Genomic DNA, 19,104 nt, shown 5'->3' with positions numbered 1-19,104 from the left:
GAAAAAGTTATCCTCCATTCTCATCGTAAATACTAGTTTTATAGCTTCATCCTGTGTCTCCCTTGCATCTAGCTATGTCAAATGATTGTATTGAGCCAGTTTGTTGTTCTCCTGGTCCCCTCTGTATTCATGTATGTTGAGCCATTTTTTTCTCCTCCTTGCTGCAATGTATCCATTTCGTAATTTTGTAATGCTTGCAAAAATGTGAAATCCTAATGAATATCCTTAAAAATACACAATACCTGTACCCCAGTCTTTTTTTAAGTACCCAATTCTAAAAATGTGAAATCCTAATAAATCTACTTAAACTTTTTGTTTTGATTACAGTTGTCTTGTGGATAAGTAGACTCCCTCAAAATGACAGAAGACTGGGACGCAGAGCTGGGAACAGAACCTGTAGCCATTATTCCATCTTTCAATGATATGGTAGGTGTTTTGCTGTTTTGAAGTGTTTGTTGATTTCTGAATTCCGATTTCTTTGTAAATATTGGCTGTGTATTTTTACTTTAGGCTGGCCTAATGAATGAAGATATCATCAATGGCAATCGGACTTTTGGCTTGAAAGGTAAGTTATCCTATGGTGAGATTGTTGTATAAAAATAAATCTAAAATTGCAAAAAATAGTCAATTGAGTTTTAAAATGTTGCGAAACCCACACAAACACTGGGAGAATGTGCAAACTCCACACTTGACAGTGACCCAGAGCTGGGATCGAACTTCGGTGCCGTGAGGCAGCATTGCTAACTACCGTGCACCATTTGCTCATAATGAATTTACCTTTTTAACCCCATTGACTTCCTGGCTTCAGATGCTTGTGATCCATGCATTTCAATCCCATCGCTTCTCTGTTGTTGTACACGACCCACTGGTATATATATACCCACGGCTGGACCACTGCATTAGGTACGTTTTTACCTTGTGGTTGTTTCCACTTCGTGGCTCACTGTTTCTTGTAATGTTAGGCTGATGGGTAAAGGCTGAGCTGCCCCAAATCCCAGTAGAGAAACTTGAAGTAACTGCCAAAACAGTTTTTCCATATAGTACAAGGAGCGGTTCTGCAATCTGGAAATTATGCCCACATGCATTTATTTCACTATAAAATCAATGTTTGTTAAGAAATAAAGGAACAAGGACTTCCGGTGGCGGCAATGAGTGAGTGAGCTGCACATTCGGGGGCTCTCACTCCGGCGGGATTTGAGGAACTGGTTCCCCGCTTTTGCGGGGCTGTGGAGTGCTGAAAGGATGGCCACTGGGGGGGGGTGAAGGAGCAAGCAGAGCTGCATGGAACTGCGGGAGAGCAGAAAGCAGCGCAAATGGGAGAGGAAGGGACAAAGGCAAGGTGCAGGGGAAGCTGACCCGGGAGCGAAGATGGTGGACCTACGGACCTTGGACCCGGCCATCCAGCAGGCGCTGGAAAACAAGCTGCAGGTGAAGAAGAGCAGTTTTGAGTCGTTGGAGCGGGATAACTTGGACCCATTTCAGAAGCCAATGGATCAGCTGAACCAGAGACTGAATGCCCAGGATGAAAAAGTTAAGGAGCTGGGGGAGGCAGTGGAGGAGCAGGTGGTCGCACAGACGATTGCTGCACTAGAAGTCGACGGGTTGAAGGAGAGACAGAAAAGACTGCTGGACAGAGTAGAGGAGCTGGAACATAAAGCCCGTAGACAAAATCTGAGGATCATCGGCCTCCCGGAGGGGTCGGCAGGGAGCTGATGCCACAGCGTTCGTGGCGGACCTGTTGATGCAGCTGATGGGGGCTGAAGCCTGTCCGCAACCGCCGGAGCTGGAGGGGACACAGAGTACAGGCGAGACAGGTGCGTCCGGGGGGGCCCACCCGTCCGATGGTGATTAGGTTCCACAGGTTTGTGGAGAAGGAGCGGGTGTTGCAGTGGGCAAAGAGTGCCAAGAGCAGCACGTGGATTAACAGTGTCCTTCACATTTGCCAGGAGGTGGCCAGGGCGGCGAGCAGACTTTAAACAAGTTAAGGAGGTGTTGTTCAAAAAGCACGCAGTTTGGTCTGCTTTCCCGGCCCGTCTTTGGGTTACGCATCAGGGCCAACACTACTTCTCTGAGCCCGAAGAAGCGATGGTCTTTGTGAGGGATCAGGGGCTGGTCTCGAAAAAAGGACCCACAGACACAAGCTAGGGTCCGAGAATTACTGTTTGATGGGACGCCTACTGTGCCTGGACTGCAGGTCGACTGTTTACTGCTTTAAAGGTGCCTTGTGATGTATTTTTTTGTGGGCAGTGTTTGCCTGTTGGGGGAGGGTACCCCCCCCCCCCCCCTTCTGTATGGTCTTTTTCCTTTTTTTTTCTGTGGTTTTTATTTTCTCATTTTTTTTTCTTCTGTTGTGGTGGGTACCTTTTGTTGGGCTCTGAGTGCGCTGGAGCCTGTATTGTAACAAAAGGGTGGCCGGTCAGCAATGGGGATTAAAGATGCTGGTTGGGGGCTTTTGTTTCATTTAGGTCTATGGTTTTTATGTTTGTTTCGGATGGGGGATGTACGAGTACTGGGTTATTGCGGTGTTATATATTTTTTTTTAGTGCTCAGAAAGGGACATGGGTTAACACTTTTTTTTTTTTTTCTGTGTACACAGCTGGAACTGTATTGTACCTGGAGCAGCCTCATGGTGCTGTTTGATGTTTACATCTTGTTTGATCTTTCCCATCTTAGACTGCTCCAGTGGGGCATGGTGTGCTGGGGAGTGGGAGATGAGGTCGGGGAAACTATGGGAATGAGACAAGGGGGTGCCGGAGCGATGAGTCACCGGGCTAGCAGATTTGGGGGGGGGGGGGTGCTGATCACCTGGCATGTCAGGGGACTAAATGAGCCAGTTAAAAAGGCACGTGTGTTTGTGGGCTCTAAAGGCGGACGTAATTATGTTGCAGGAGACTCATCTGAAAGTGTCTGACCAGACTAGGCTGAGGAAGGGCTGGATCAGCCAGGTCTTCCACTCTGACTTGGATTCTAAGTCCAGGGGGGTAGCAATTATGATCAATAAGCGGGTTCAATTTGAGGTGGAAGGTGTAGTCTCAGACGGTGGGGGCAGATTCCTTTATGGTAAGGGGCAAGCTGGAGGGGAGAAGAGTGGTGGTGGTGAACATATACGCGGCAAACTGGGACGACGTTGACTTTATCAAAAGAGTGCTGGGGAAGATCCCGGACCTAGACTCGCGTAAGTTGATAATGGGGGGGACTTTAATACGGTCCTTGACCCGGGGCTGGACTGGTCATGTCCCAGAACGGGTAGACTCCCAGCAATGGCAAGGGAGCTGAAAGAGTTCATGGAGCAAATGGGGGCTGTAGACCCATGGAGAGCCAGACAGCCGACAGGAAGGGGCTATTTGTTTTATTCGCATGTTCATAAAGTATATTCTAGGATTGATTTATATATTTAAAAAATAAATAAATAAATAAATAAAATCGTGAGCAGGGTCTGTAGGGGAGGTAAAGAATACTGAATACTCGGCAATCACTATCTCGGACCATGCCCCGCACTGGGTGGACCTGCAGGTCGGGGGGGCGAATTACCAATGCCTGCAATGGAGGTTAGACGTAGGACTGTTGTCGGAGGAGGGGATATGTGAGACTTCGGACGTGTATGCAAAATTACTTGCAGGTGAACGATACGGGGGAGGTTTCAGCAGCGACCGTGTGGGAGGTGCTGAAGGCATTAGTGAGGGGCGAGTTCATCTCAATTCGGGCTCACAAGTGTCAGGGCGGACAGAGCAGAAATGGACAGATTGGTTAGGGAAATTCACCGGATAGACGAACAAGCGGGGTCCCTGGGGAGGACCTACTCTGGGAGAGATGGAGATTGAAGGCGGAACTGGGGGTGCTATCCACTAGCAGGGCCGTGGAACAACTTGGGTAGGCGAGGGGAGTGGTGTATGAGCACTGGGAGAAGGCCAGCAGATTGCTAGCGCAGCAACTCAGGAAGAGGGAGGTGGCCAGGAAAATAAGTAGAGTGGTTGATGGGGAGCAGAGTGGAGGACCCGGCAGGACTGAATAAGGTATTTCGGGACTTCTTTAGTAAGCTGTACAATTCCGAACCCCCGGAAGAGCCGGAGGAGATGAAAAGGTTCCTGGATGGACTAACCTTCCAAAAGTAGGCAGGGGACTAGTGGACGGGCTGGGGGCCCCGATTGGAGCGGAGGAGGTATTGGGGGGGCCTAAAGGCCATGCAGTCGGGGAAAGCCCCGGGGCCGGATGGGTACCCAGTAGAGTTTTACAAGAAGATCTCGGAGATCGTTGGACCGGTCCTGCCAAGGGTTTTTAATGAGGCAAGGGACAGCGGGACCCTGCCACCTATGTCGCAAGCCACCATCTCGCTGATATTGAAGCAGGACAAGGACCAGGAATCCTGCGGGTCATACAGGTGACCCATCTCCCTGATCAATGTGGATGCCAAGGTCCTGGCGATTAGAATTGAGGACTGCGTACCGGAGGTGATTGGGGACGATCAGACAGGGTTTGTGAAAGGCAGGCGGCTGACAGCTAACTTGAGAAGATTGCTTAATGTGATCATGATGCCCCCGCGAGCAAGGAGGTGGAGGTAGTGGTGGCAATGGACGCCTAGAAAACCTTCGCCAGGTGGGATGGGGCTATTTGGGAGGTGCTTGGACGGTTTAAATTTGGGGAGGGACTGGTTAATTGGGTCAGACTATTGGACCAGGCCCCAAAAGCTAGCGTTCGGACGAACAGTATCATGTCCGATTATTTCAGACTACACCACGGGTCCAGACAGGGGTGCACACTCTCCCCATTGCTGTTCGTGCTGGCCATAAAGCTGTTGGCGATGGCGTTGAGAACTGCGAAGGGGTGGAAGGGAATGACTAGGGGGGGGGGGGAAACCATAGGATCTCTCTATGCGGACGATCTGCTCCTGTACGTGTAGAACCCACTGGCCGGGATGGAAAATATACTGGAAACATTGAGGAAGATCGGCCGGTTTTCAGGGTACAAATTAAATATGGCCAAGAGTGAGATGTTTGTGGTACAGGCAAGGGGCCAGGAGAATAGACTGGAGCTGCCATTTAGGTTGGTGGAGGAAAGTTTCCGGTACTTGGGGATAAAGGTGGCACGAGACTGGGGCAGGTTACATAAGTTAAATTTGACGAGGGTGGTGAACAAATGAAGAGGGAGTTTCTGAGATGGGATGCACTCCCGCTGACACTGGCGGGGAGGGTGCAGACTGTAAAGATGACAATCCTCCCTAGATTTCTGTTCATCTTCCAGTGCCTCCCGACCTTTATCCCACGGTCCTTCTTCAAAAGGACTGGCAAAATCATGAGCTTTGTCTGGGCGGGAAAATCCCCGCGTGTGAAGAAGGCAATGCTTGAAAGGAGCCGCAGCGAGGGGGGAGTGACATTGCCGTGTCTGATCAACTACTGGGCGGCTAACATAGCTACTGGGCGGCTAACATAGCTATGATAAGGAAGTGGATGGTGGGTACGGGGTCTATCTGGCAGCGAGTGGCGGCAGATTCGTGCAGGGGCACCAGTTTGGCAGCCCTGGTCACGGCTCCCCTACCGCTGTCGCCGCAGGCAGAGGATACCCCAAAGGGCCGGTGTGTATTAATCGTTACATATGGCTGGGAGGCAGGATCCAGCTCCAGCTGGACGTAGGCGTGACTCTTACCTAATTTTGTGAACGAGAGTCCGCCTGCAAGCTTTACGTAGAGATCCTCTATGTGAGGCATTGGGTATCGGTCGAGCCGGGAAGCCGTATCCACTCAGTTTATAGTCGCCGCACAAGCGGACTGTGGCATCTGGCTTCATTACAGGTACAATTGGTGCTGCCCAGTCAGCGAGGAACGGACGGGCCTGATAATACCCAAAGTCTCCAAATGAGTGAGCTCCCCTTCTACCTTCTCGAGCAAGACGTAAGGCACCGGGCACGCCCGGAAATAGCACGGCGTTGCTCCTCGTTCAACTTTGATACGGGCTACGGCCCCTTTTCCCCCAAACCGGGCTGGAATACTTATTGGTATCATCCAAGCACCTCAGTCAACACCCCAGAAACTGTTTGGAGGATGTGCTGCCACTGCAGCCGCAAATGGCGCAACCAGTCCCGACCCAACAGGCTGGGCCCATGGCCGCGCACCACGATAAGTGGGGAAACTCTCCTCTTGGCGTCCATAAACAGCAGGGGTCATCGTAGTTCCTGCAATGTCCAATATCCACCCCCAGGTGGCCAACCTGTCCTGTGTGTTGGTTAATGTAAGGGTCTGTATACCCTGCTTGATGCGGTCGAATGTCCTCTGTGCGAGCACGGAGACCGCTGCGCCAGTGTCCATCTCGAGCGGGTGTCCATTGACCTGTACTGTCACCTTAATGGGGGCCACACGGGGAGCTGCCACACAATGCAGCTGCAGGCAGTCGTCCTCCGTCTCCACGTCCTCAGGAGTAGTCGCCGCAGGTTCATCCACATGGAAGGTACGGCCTCTGGGCTGGTCCCAGTTACGGCCACTGGGCTGGCCCCAGTTTCTGTCGGAACGACGGCACTCCAGGACCGGCATCTGCGATGGGTCGGCACCCAAGTCTGACACTGACATGGCTCCTCCTCCATTGGTTCTGAGAAGGCTCCTTTCGGGGAGGAATGTCCGACGGCCACTGGTGTCGATCCGGATGTCGCCTCGCCCAAGGTACCGCGGGGGGATGATTTCGGACGGAAGGGGTTGCGCCCCAATGCATGCACCTCCATTCCCTGTAGCTCCTGCGCTCCCCGTTCTGCGCACTCTCGGGACAATACTATTTGAATGGCCTGTTGAAAAGTCAGCTAACCACTTTCTCTGGCTGGCCGCATTGTTAATACCGCAAACCAAATGGTCGCGTAACATTTCTGACAAGGTCTCCCCATAGTCACAGTACTCCGCAATCCTGCATCGCCTGGACAGAAAGTCGGCACGGGATTCTCCTGGGTCCTCTCAGCGGTATTAACCGGTAACGTTGGACTATCGTAGACTGGGTTGGGTTAAGATGTTGCCCCACTAAGTTCACAAGTTCATCAATGTTTTGGTGTCCGGCGCAGCTGGGTACGTAAGACTCCTAATCACCCCAAACTTATGCGGGCCGCAGGCGGTGAGCAATATGACCACCTGGCGCTCTTTTTCGGTGATATTGTTTGCCCGGAAACAGTAATGCATCCGTTGTGCGTACTGGTTCCAGCTTTCCAGCGCAGCGTCAAAAACATCCCAACATCCATACAGAGGCATGGTGTAATAGAAAACAACTTCCTACCTGTATCCAACAAAAATCCAGGGAGGTGGCTTCTGCAGTGTAGACAGCTATTCACTTTAACCCTCGTCGCCAGTTTTGTGAGGGCCACGAAGAATCCAGCACGAGCTGAAGGATGGAAAGAAATAACATTTATTTACAACAACATATGCAGCAACTCCTTTGCTGCTCGCTCTCCTCTAGCCGGTTCCAAACTGGCCATCTTTATTTATGCAGGGAGTCTGCTAATGATTTCTCTGCCCGCCCCCCCCCCCCCCCCCCCCCCCCCCAAATTGGGGAAGCTCATACACTCAAAGGATTGTGGGATTGCCACTAGTCTCCGACCAATGGTAAGCAGGCAGGTTATAACAATAACATTGTTGAAAAGTAATTTTGTTGAAGCTTTTCATGTTGTACTGATCAGGAGAAACCTAATCGGGGAGTGCTGATAGGATGGCATTGGCAAGTGGGTTCCAATAGAGGCATTGCCATGGCGAATAAACCAGTTAATGGTTTAATTAATATATATATTATATATATATATAATTATAATATTTATATCTCATTTTATACCCCCCTCCCCGTGGCCAATCCACTACCCTGTACATCTTTGCGTTGGGGTGAGACCCATGCAGACACTGGGAGAATGGACAGTGACCCAGGGCCAGGATCAAACCTGGGACTGCTGAGCTGTGATGCAGCAGTGTTAGCCCCTGCACCAGTTAATGGTGAATGACTGTTTCTGTACCTGACCTGTGACTGCACATTTAACAACATACCAAAGCCCATGAGGCTCCCCGCATTGTGGATAGCATCTCCCAGGAGTAATAAAACCAGCATTTTGTTGGTGTTGACTTTCACGATGACCTACATGTGCAAGGTTTGAACAAAGATGACTGCACAAAGTGACTAGCTGAACTCTGCACCTGATGTGCGCATTGCCCTCTTCCTCCTTTTAAACCTGATTCAAGTAAGATCATGAGAACCAAGCAGGCTTTTTTTTCCACATTAAAAGGTATGCCAACGAGGCGTGGGTCCTGAACCTCCGATGGGGGGAGGGCAGGGCGCCGATGGTGGAGTTCGAAATACACTGCACTTTTAGCTGGGCTTCCCTATTCTCTTTGAAATGAAGGCCAATTTGCTTTCCCTATTACCTGCTGGTTTGCATGCTAGCTTTTTGAAATTTAAGGGCAAGGACCCCCAGTTCCCTCTGTGCTGTGGTTTCTTCAGTCTTTCTCTACATCATATTCAGCTCATTATGCTTATGACCGGAGTACATAACTTCATATTTCCTACATTATGTTCTATCTGCCAAGCTTTTGCCCACTCAATTAATCTGTCTATATCTCTGCAGGCTCTTGTCATCCTCACCACTTGCCTTCCCACCTGCTTTGTGTCATCTGCAAACTTAGCAATACTGCATTCACTTACCTTGTCCAAGTCATTCATATAGATTGTGGCCTCAGTATGGATTCCTGTGGCACTCTACTAGTTACAGGTTGCCATCCTGAAAATGCCCCTCTCTTATCTCAATTTTCTGTCACCAATTAGTGAGCCAATCCATGCTAATATGCTACCCCCAACACCATGGCTCTTTATTTACTTTTTAAAAAAAGGGGCAATTTTGCATGGCCAACCCACCGACCCTGCACATCTTTAGGCCGTGGGGGTGAGACCCACACACACAAATGGGGAGAATGTGCAAACTCCTCTCAATCACTGCCCTGGCCCGGGATTGCACCCAGGTCCTCGGCACCATGAGGCAGCAGTGCTCACCACTGTGCTGCCCTACTTATTTTATTTTTACGTGGTACCATATCAAATGCATTTTGGAAATCAAGTATATTCTGCTCATTGCCACCTCAAAGAAGTGTAATACCTCAAAGAAGTGTAATAAATTTGTAAGGCAGACAAAGGCATGAATTCCTCTTCATGAAGCCATGCTGTCTCGACTCTGCTTGATTATATTAGGCATTTCTAAACGCTCTGCTATTGCAACCTTTTAATAATGGACTCCACATTTCCCCATAACAGATATTAAGCTAATTCACCTACAGTTACTTGTTCTTTGTTCCCCCTTTTTTGAATAAGGGTGTTATTTTGGCTGTTTTACAATTCTGAGATTTCTGGTGCATCCACTATCCTACCTATTTTCTTTTAATAGGATGCAACCCATCAGGTTCAGGGGACTTATCGAACAAGTAACTATAGGCCAGTTAGCTTAACATCTGTTACTGGGGACGTGTTCAGACTTCCCTAGTACTTTTTTCTCTAGTGACGGCAGTTTTTAAAACCAATCCAATTAAGGGGCAATTTAGCATGGCCAATCCACCTACCCTGCACATCTTTGGGTTGTGGGGGTGAGACCCACGCAAACACGAATAATGTGCAAACTCCACACGGACAGTGACCCAGGGCCGGGATCGAACCTGAGGCCTCAGCGCGTGAGGCAGCAGTGCTGACCACTGCACTACCATGCCACCGACTGCCATGTCATCTTAAAAAGAGTCTTCACTTAAATAAAATTCCAAGTTTGCAAGTATAAGCTTAAGATGAGAATTGGGCGGCATGGTAACAGTGGTTAGCACTGCTGCCTAGCAGCTCCAGTAACCCGGGTTCAATTCCGGCCTCTGGTGACTTGTCAGTGTGGAGATTGCACATTCTTCCCGTATCTGCGTGGATTTCGTCCAGGTGCTCCAGTTTTCTCCCACAGTCCAAAGAAGGGCAGGTTAGGTGGATTGGCCATGCAAAATTACCCCATAGTGTTCAAAATGTTATGGTGGGGTTACGGGGGTAGGGTGCTCTTTCCAAGGACAGGTGCCGACTTGGTGGGCTGAATCGCCTCCATCTGCACTCTCTCTATCTATGAGTCCCAAATTCTAGGGATGGAATTGCTGGACTGCAGTACTTTAAATAAGTTAGTAAAGACTCTATTTTTAACTAAAACACCAAATTAACTTTTTTTTATTTGTTCTGGTGATGTGGGCATCACTGGCTGGGCCAGCATTTGTTGCTGTTCATAATTGCCTTGAACTGAGTTTTGTGAGTTCATTTGAGAGTTCACCACATTGCTGTGGGACATAGAACATTGAATTTGCAGTGCAGAAGGAGGCTATTCGGTCCGGTGAGTCTTCATTGGCTCTTGGAAAGAGCACCCTGCTTTTTTTTTAAATTAAAAAAAAAAAAGTAAATAAATTTAGTGCAACCAATTATTTTTTCCCCAATTAAGGGGCAATTTAGCATGTTCAATCCACCTACCTTGCACATCTTTGGGTTGTGGGGGCGAAACCCACGCAAACAAAGAGCACCCTACTTAAGTCCATTCCTCCACTCTATCCCAGTGAGCCCACCTAACCTTTTGGACACTGAGGACAATTTATTATGGCCATTCCATAACCTCCACATCTTTGGACTGTGGGAGGAAACCGAGCACCTGGAGGAAACCCACGCCGAGTCGCATGTAAGCCAGACTAGGTAAGGGTGGCAGGCCTCCTTCCCTGAGGGATATGAGTGAACCAGGTGTTTTTTTTCCAACAATGGTTTAATGGTCACCATTAGACTTTTAACTCCAGAATTTTATTGAATTCCAAGTTCAGCATCTGCCATGGTGGGATTTGAAACCAGAGCATTACCCTCGGTCTCTGGATTACGAATCCTGTGACATTACCACTGCAGGCAGGGAGAGGGAACCTGCCACCTCTCTCTCGCTTGCTGTTCCTTCGATCCTAGCTGAGGAACAGCAAGTGAGGGAGGGAGTGGGCACCCCATTGCAAGACTTTGAGCAGCAGCATGAAACTGAATCTGTGATTTTGGGACAGCAGATCCTTGACCTGCTTGCTGCGGATCCTTCATGAGCGTGGTTTTCTGCATCATGTCTCCTCTCTCTCTCCCCCCCCCCCCCCCCCCCCCCCCAAAAATACAGGAACCAAATATCCATAAGATTTAGAACGGGAGCAGGGACAAATTCATAAAAGGGTCATCCTATCTTTGTTTCCGCAGGCTGCCAGAACTCCCCTCCCTGTTTTGCTTGCTGACCTACTTGCATAGCACCGTCAATGTAATTAAACATCCCAAGGTGCTTCACCGTGACATCAAGCCATGAGAGGAAGGTTTTAAGAGTGTCTTGGGAAGACCATAGGATATAGGAGCAGAATTAGCCACTCAGCCCATCGAGTCTGCTCCACATTTAATCATGGCTGATATTTTTCTCATCTCCTTTCTCCCCATAATCCCCTGATCCTCTTATTAATCAAAAAACTATCTCTGTCTTAAAGACACTCATTGATTTGGCCTCCAAAGCCTTCTGTGGCAAAGAGCTCCACAGATTCACCACCCTCTGGCTGACAAAATTCCTCCTCATCTCTGTTTTAAAGGATTGTGCCCTCTGGTTCTAGTTTTTCCTACAAGTGGAAACATCCACTCAGTATCCTGTAAGTTTCAATAAGATTTTCTCTTTTTCCCCCCCCCCCCATTTCCTTTACAGACCCAGAGTCCTCAACCATTCCACACATGACAAGCTATTCATTCCAGGGATCATTCTTGAGAACTTCTGGACCCTTTCCAAGGCCAACACATCCTCCTTTGGATATGGGGCCCAAAACTGCTCACAATACTCCAAATGGGGTCTGACCAGACAGAGCCTTACACCGCCTCAGAAGAACATCCTTGGTCTTGTATTCTAGCACTCTTGACATGAATGCTAACATTGCATTTGCCTTCCTAACTGCTGACTGAACCTGCACGTTAACCTTAAGAGAATCGTGAACAAGGATTCCCAAATCCCTTTGTGCTTCTGATTTCCTAAGCATTTTCCCATTTAGAAAATAGTCTATGCCTCCATTCTTCCTACTACAGTGCATAACCTCACACTTTTCCACATTGTATTCCATCTGCCACTTCTTTGCCCAATCTTCTAGCCTGTTCAAGGCCTTCTGCAGCCCGGCTGCTTCCTCAATACTACCTGTCCCTCTATATATCTTTGTACCATCTGCAAACTTGGCAACAGTGCCTTCAGTTTATTCTTCCAGATTGTTAATATATATTGTGAAAGGTTATGGTCCCAGCACCGACCCCTGAGGCACTCCACTAGTCACTGGTTGCCATCCTGAAAAAGATCGCTTTATCCCCACTCTGCCAGTCAGCCAATCCTCTATCTATGCCAAGATCTTGCCCTTAACACCATGGGCTCTTAACTTATTTAACAGTCTCCTCTGCGGCACTTTGTCAAAGGTCTTCTGGAAATCTTAATAAATCATGTCCACTGGTTCTCCTTTGCCTAACTTCCTTGTTACTTCCTCCAAGAACTCTAACAGATTTGTCAGACATGACCTCCCTTTGACGAACCTGCACTGACGCGGTCCTATTTTATCATGCACTTCCAAGTACTCTGCGATCTCATCTTTTAATAATGGATTCTGAAATCTTACCAATGACCGAAGTCGGGCTAACAGGTCTATAATTTCCCATCTTCTGCCTCCCACCCATTCCAGTACCCAATTCATTTTTTTCCCAACAGGCAATTTAGTGTGGCCAATTCACCTAGCTTGCACATCTTCTGGGTTGTGGGGGCGAAGCCCACGCAAACACTGGGAGAATGTGCAAACTCCACACCGTGACCCAGAGCCGGGATCGAACCTGGGACCTCGGCGTTGTGAGGCAGCAGGGCTAACCTACCTCCTTAAACAGCGGTGTTACATTAGCCACGTTCCTGTCCTTTGGGACCCTTCCTGCCTCCAGTGATTCCTGAAAGATCACCACCAAAAGGGGCAGCATGGTGGCGCAGTGGTTAGCATTGCTGCCTCCCAGCACTAGGACCTGGGTTCGATCCCAGCCCCGGGTCACTGCCCATGTGGAGTTTGCAGATTCTCTCAGTGTCTGTCTGGGTCTCACTCCTACAACACAGATGTGCAGGATGTGGGTTGGCTATGCTAAATTGCCCTTTTTAAAAAATAAAAAAATAATTTTTAAAAAAAATTGGGTACTTATGAAGTGTCTTAAGGGAAGCAGTTTGGAAGAGGAGAGGTTAATGGAGGGAATTCCAGAACTGAGGGCCTCGGCAGCTGAAGGCACAACCACCTATTGAGTGATTGAATCCAAGATGCTCAGGCAACCAGAATTATCTGGATGCAGATATCTTGGAGGTTGTTTGATTGGAGAAGGGGATGGATCTAGATTTTGATAACCAGGATTAGAATTAAAAAAATTGATGTTGCTTAAAAAGAGCATGGGTACCTCAGTACATGAAGGGTGATTGGGATTATGCGAGTTGGCCCACATGATTTTGGGACACAGGATTGGATGACTTCATGGAGTACAGAACATGGGAGGCTGACCAGAATGGAATTAGAAAGATCGCCTTCTGGAGGTGAGAAAAGGCATGGCTGGGGGCTTCAATAGCAGATGTTTGAGCCAGTGGTCGAGTCAAATGACCCTATGGGAGTCACAGCTGAACAAGGTAAATGCATTAATGTCATTCTCTGATCAAAATGACATCAAAGCTTTCAGCGGTCTGAGGCTGAATCTGAGAGGGATGGAATTGGTGGCTTGGGAGCAGAGTTGATGGCAGGTCTTTCTGCTCATCAGTACTGTATTTCTGATGAGCAGCCCAGCAATTTGGAGACATTGGAGTGGTTGGGCTGTGTTGTTGGCATATATGAAAACGTGTGTTCAGCAGATTACCCAGAGGGGCAGCCTGTAGATGAGAAATGGGAGGGGACCAAGGATAGAATTTTGCGGGACCAGCAGTCAATAACTCTTTGAAGAGAAGCTATCTCTGGTGACTGTGTAGCAACAATTGAATTAAATCGCTTATTGTCATAAGTAGGCTTCAAATGAAATTACTGTGAAAAGCCCCTAGTCACCACATTCCAGTGCCTGTTCAGGGAGGCTGGTACGGGAATTGAACCGTGCTGCTGGCCTCCCTTGGTCTGCTTTCAAAGCCAGCGATTCAGCCCTGTGCTAAAGCAGCCCCTAGGTAAGAATGGAACCAAGCTGTGCAGTCCCACCCAGCTGGATGACGATGGAGTGTGCGGAGGAACATGTTCAACAGTCAAAGGCTGCAGATAAAGCGAGAAGGACAAGGAAGATAGTTGTCACTGCAATACGCTGTGGTTGTATTATAGATTTAGATTTGATGTTTTTGCTCATCCAGAGTGCCTTTTAATGTTTCTGCAGTAACAATCTATATTTTCAATAAAAGGTTTGTCTTTTACATGCACCCCAATGTGCTTGGACTCCCTATATTGCTTTACTGCCAGTGTTGTGTTTTTGGAGTATAATAATAATCGCTTATTGTCAAAAGTAAGCTCCAATGAAGTTACTGTGAAAAGCCCCTAGTCTCCACATTCCGGCACCTGTTTGGGGAGGCCGATACGGGAATTGAACCCACGCTGCTGCCTTGTTCTGCATTACAAGCCAGCTATTTAGCCCACTGTGCTAAACCAGCCCCTGGTATAGTCACTATTGTAATGTACGAAACACTGCAGCCAAGTTTGCACAATAATGCCCAGGTAATTGTCTTGGGCAGCACGGTGGCGCAGTGGGTTCGCCCCGATGCCTCACGGTGCCGAGGTCCCAGTTTTGATCCCGGCTCTGTGTCACTGTCCGTGTGGAGTTTGCACATTCTCCCCGTGTTTGCGTGGGTTTCGCCCCCGCAACCCAAAGATGTGCAGGATAAGTGGATTGGCCACGCTAAATTGCCCCTTAATTGGAGAAAATGAATTGGATACTAGAATTTTTTTTTTTTTAAAAAAAAGGTAATCTTTTTGTGACGTTTGCTTGAGGATTAGATATTGGTTAAGGCACTGAGGATAGCTCCCCTTCTCCAAGATAGTGACATGAATATTTACATCCATGTGTGAGAACAAATGGACCTTCAGTTTACTTCTCGCCCAAAAGGAGGCAACTCTGACACGAGTGCAATGACTGGAGAAAGCTGCAACACAAAGTGTGCGCTAAATTTTCTCGAGGGGGATGCTGAGGAATGTGTACTACAAGCTGAGCCGCTGATATGCTTTGGGCTTTATTAGAATATTAAAAAGCCCAGTTTGGGCAGTACATTATAACTGTTTCATATAGGTAACTGGAAATTGTAACCAAAGAAAGTAATTACCTAGTTGAACAATGTTTTTAGTTTCATGCTTTTTCCTGTTAATTTCATTGTTTGTTAAATCTGACATCTTTCTGGGTTAGTTTTAAAGGTCAGCTTTATGCCACCAGATGTCCACCTTGCTCTATAAATATGCGAATGTCAGTAAGCTCCAATGTGTGAAATATTGGAGAGAAATAAGTGTATCCTCGGGGACCGGCTAGAGGAAATTTTTATATGAAATAGGCATGATTACTCGTTTAAGTATCCGTTTTTGAGTACTTAATTTTTTTTTTTTTCCCCCCCAATCAAGGGACAATTGAGCGTGGCCAATTCACCTACCCTGCACATCTTTGGGTTGTGAGAGAGACCCACGCAGACAGTGGGGGGGGGAGGGACAGTGCGCAGGGATCGAACCCAGGACCAGTGCTGTGAGGAAGCAGTGCTAACCACAGTGCCGCCCTACACACTTAAGTAACCTGATGCCTATTTAGGTAGGCTAATGTTTTAGCACACTGGGCTCAATAGCTGGCTTGTAATGCAGAATAAAGCAGCAGTGCAGGTTCAATTCCCGTACCAGCCTCTGCGAACAGGAGCCGGAATGTGGCAACTAGTGGCTTTTCACAGTAACTTCATTGAAGCCTACTTGTGACAAGCTATTATTAATTTCCTTGTTAGCATTGATGTTCTCAAAGGGACTTGGGTATCTTTGTACAATTGACACCGATACAGCAAGAAATTAGGAAGGTTGATTGCATGTTGGCCTTTATTGCAAGGGCAGCGCAAGAATAAATAAGTTGCCAGATTTGTTTTTTTTTAATAAAGACCCAATTCATTTTTCCAAGGGACAATTTAGCGTGGCCAATCCACCTACCCTGCACATCTTTGGGATGTGGGGGCGAAACCCACGCAAAAACTGGGAGAATGTGCAAGCTCCACACGGGCAGTGCAGTGACCCAGAACCTGGGACCTCGGTGCCATGTGGCAGTTCTAACCACTGCACCACCGTGCCGCCGCCCCCCCCCCCCTTGCCAGATTTGTACAGTGTTTTGGTGAGACTACATCTGGAGTATGTAACTTTGGAAAGTATATTTGCATTGGAGAAGGTGCAGCACGCTTCATTAAATTGGTCCCTGGGCTGAAGTGCCACTTCATTAAGTTGGTTTCTGGGGTGAAGATGCTGGCCTGTGCTGGCAGTTTCTCCTGTTCCTATTTTTTGGTCTTCGCTGTAAAAGTGGGGGTTGTTGAGTTCAATTGCAACGCCTGAGCGAGCTGGAGTTGGGTTAATGATTTTGTTTGTTGTTTTGATACGCCAGAAGACAGGAAAATGTTTCGAAACTTTCAGTAATAATAAACAATAGATGGCTTAAAATATAGCAAGAGAAATATAAAAAGTCCGAATGCTTCTATAAGGACGAGAATAGCTAAAGTGAGTGTTCGCCACTTGTATGAGACTGCAGAATTAATATGGAGAAATCAGAAAATGGCAGAGTTTGAACAAATATTTTCTTTCTGTCCTCGTGGTAAAATATGCAAAAATCACCCCCCAAAAGGAGGAAAGAACTTAATGCAATCGCCGTCACTCGAGGAAAAAGAATAGGAAAACTCAAAAGGGTTAAAGGTTGATAAGTGCTGTGGACCTGATGGCCTGATCTTGGGTTGTAAAAGAAATGGGTGCAGAGGTCATGGCATGGGTGCATTAGTTGTAATCTTCCAAAATTCCTTAGTTTCTGGAAAGGTCCCAGCAGGTTGAAACCTGTAAGGTGCTATTGCTCATTCCTGGCATGTAAATTATTCTCTATGTAATGGATTTTGAGCTTAGAAAATTGGTGATTGGGAGCAACAGATATCTAAATAGGTAGTTTGAAATAACAACTGTTTTGCTATGACTCCGTATTTAGACATAGTATATGACCCGTAACATTTAGGAGCAGTTGGCAGTGTTGATCGCAGTCGGCTTCTTCCCTCTAGCATCCTCCTTTCTCTGGTCTGCCTTCCATCTGAAAAAGGTAACTGTCCAACGAGCACTGCCACCACAGCACCAGGACATCCCCATATATACCCTTTTTTTTTTTTGGGGGGGGGGGTGGGTAGCTTACCCAATGTAAGTCACCGATTCAAACTTTTTGCACCAATAGACACCAGACAGTTACTCTTGTCCGATGGTTACCGCTTCCTGTTCAAGCTCATTTTTAATGTTTTGAGGGTCATATACTGGTCCTTTCTAAACACCTGCAAAGGTAAGGGGCACACAAGACACTATAGTAACTTGGAATGTCACCACTGTAGCCTGAGCTGGGTGACCTTCATTGCTTGCACAGACTGATCATAAAATTGTTGCCTTTTTTGGAAAGGGGAATGTTAACATTATGCAGAAAAGATCGGATTATTCCAGACCCACTTTCTCACAGAAGTGTAACACACTGATCATAGTCTTTTCAAATTTGTGCGAGTTGTTGATCGGTTAATTTGGATGCTGCTTCTGTGTGGTTGAGATTTGGCAAGGAAGCAATTAGATGGGGAGAAACATGGAATTGGCAGAAGTAGTAGTAAGTTTGGAGGATTTGGGTGCCAGTCTAAAGTGTGATCTTTGGTGCCACAATGTTTGTTCTGATGTTTTTTTCACTTGAGGGGTGTTGCCTTTTTAGAATTGGAGAAAGGATTATCTGTTGATCTCCAGTCTAGTTTCACCAGGCAGCACGATGGTGCAGTGTCTAGCACTGCTGCCTCATGGCACTGAGGACCTGGGTTTTATCCTGGCCCTGGGTCATTGTCCGGGTGGAGTTTGCACATTCTCGTGTCTGCATCGGCCTCAAATCATAGAATTTACAGTGCAGAAGGAGGCCATTTGGCCCATCGAGTCTGCACCGGCTCTTAGAAAGAGCACCCTACCCAAGGTCAACACCTCCACCCTATCCCCATAACCCAGTAACCCCACCCAACACTAATCGCAATTTTGGACACTTGAGGGTAATTTATCATGGCCAATCCACCTAGCCTGCACATCTTTGGACTGTGGGAGGAAACCGGAGCAGTTTGGCAAGGAAATGGTTTGGTTTATATGATGCATTTACTTTTTGGCATCATACCAGCATTGCAAGGAGCAGGCTGCCTCTTCCACAGCCAACCGATGAAGATCTGCAGTCCTCCCACATTGGTCATGAATGATGGTAGACAATTAAACCACTCACTGAAGGACACTCCACATCTTCAGCCAATTCTATTCACTTGTGATTAAACAGCTGAAGGCATTGGATACTGCAAAGGCTATGGGACTTTATATTCCAAGAGTAGCACGAAGACCTGTGCTCCAGAACTTGCCATACCCCTAGCCAAGCTGTTCCAGTACAGCTCCAATGCTGGCATCTACCCAGCAATGTGGAAAATTGCCCAGGTGTGTCCTGTACACCAAGCAGGGCAAATCCAACTGGGTCAATTGCCACCCCACCAGTCCACACTCGACCATTCGTAAAGTGATGGAAGGGGTGCTATGAAGCAGAACTTGCGTAATAACCTGCTCACTTTGTTAATTAATGGTTGCTAAGATGTTCACGATGTTTGAAAAAGGTTAACTTTATTCATAAAATAAACATTGTTTAGCTTTTTATACATTAAAAAAAAGTTTCCATTTCTGCTATACCACACCTGTAGAGTGGGCCGTGTGCTTCCCATACCATAATCTATTAAAAGTTGTGGGTCAGGTGAACTCTATGATACACTTTGGGGTTCTCTAAACCCTGGCCCATAACAAATTGGGGGCTCGTCCAGGATAAAAGTCTTATCTATTGGATTGGCTTGGTG

At 47.5% G+C, this 19,104-nt stretch overlaps 1 protein-coding gene across 6 annotated transcripts in view; it reads left to right on the top strand.

The window, feature by feature from the left end:
* ddx4 (DEAD (Asp-Glu-Ala-Asp) box polypeptide 4) overlaps positions 1–19,104 on the top strand; it is a 168,718-nt gene that overhangs the window by 64,669 nt on the left and 84,945 nt on the right. For all 6 annotated transcript variants that reach the window (XM_072497023.1, XM_072497022.1, XM_072497018.1 and 3 more), the window contains exons 2-3: positions 328–426; positions 511–565. In XM_072497023.1, the coding sequence (XP_072353124.1) occupies positions 358–426; positions 511–565 (124 nt within the window). In that variant the 5' untranslated portion in view covers positions 328–357. The remainder of the gene's footprint in view (positions 1–327; positions 427–510; positions 566–19,104) is intronic.

Source organism: Scyliorhinus torazame, chromosome 3 (genome assembly GCF_047496885.1).
Source record: "Scyliorhinus torazame isolate Kashiwa2021f chromosome 3, sScyTor2.1, whole genome shotgun sequence".
NCBI lineage: Eukaryota > Metazoa > Chordata > Chondrichthyes > Carcharhiniformes > Scyliorhinidae > Scyliorhinus > Scyliorhinus torazame.
Note: the sequence above shows the minus strand (reverse complement) of the source record. Positions and strands in the feature narration are given on the sequence as shown.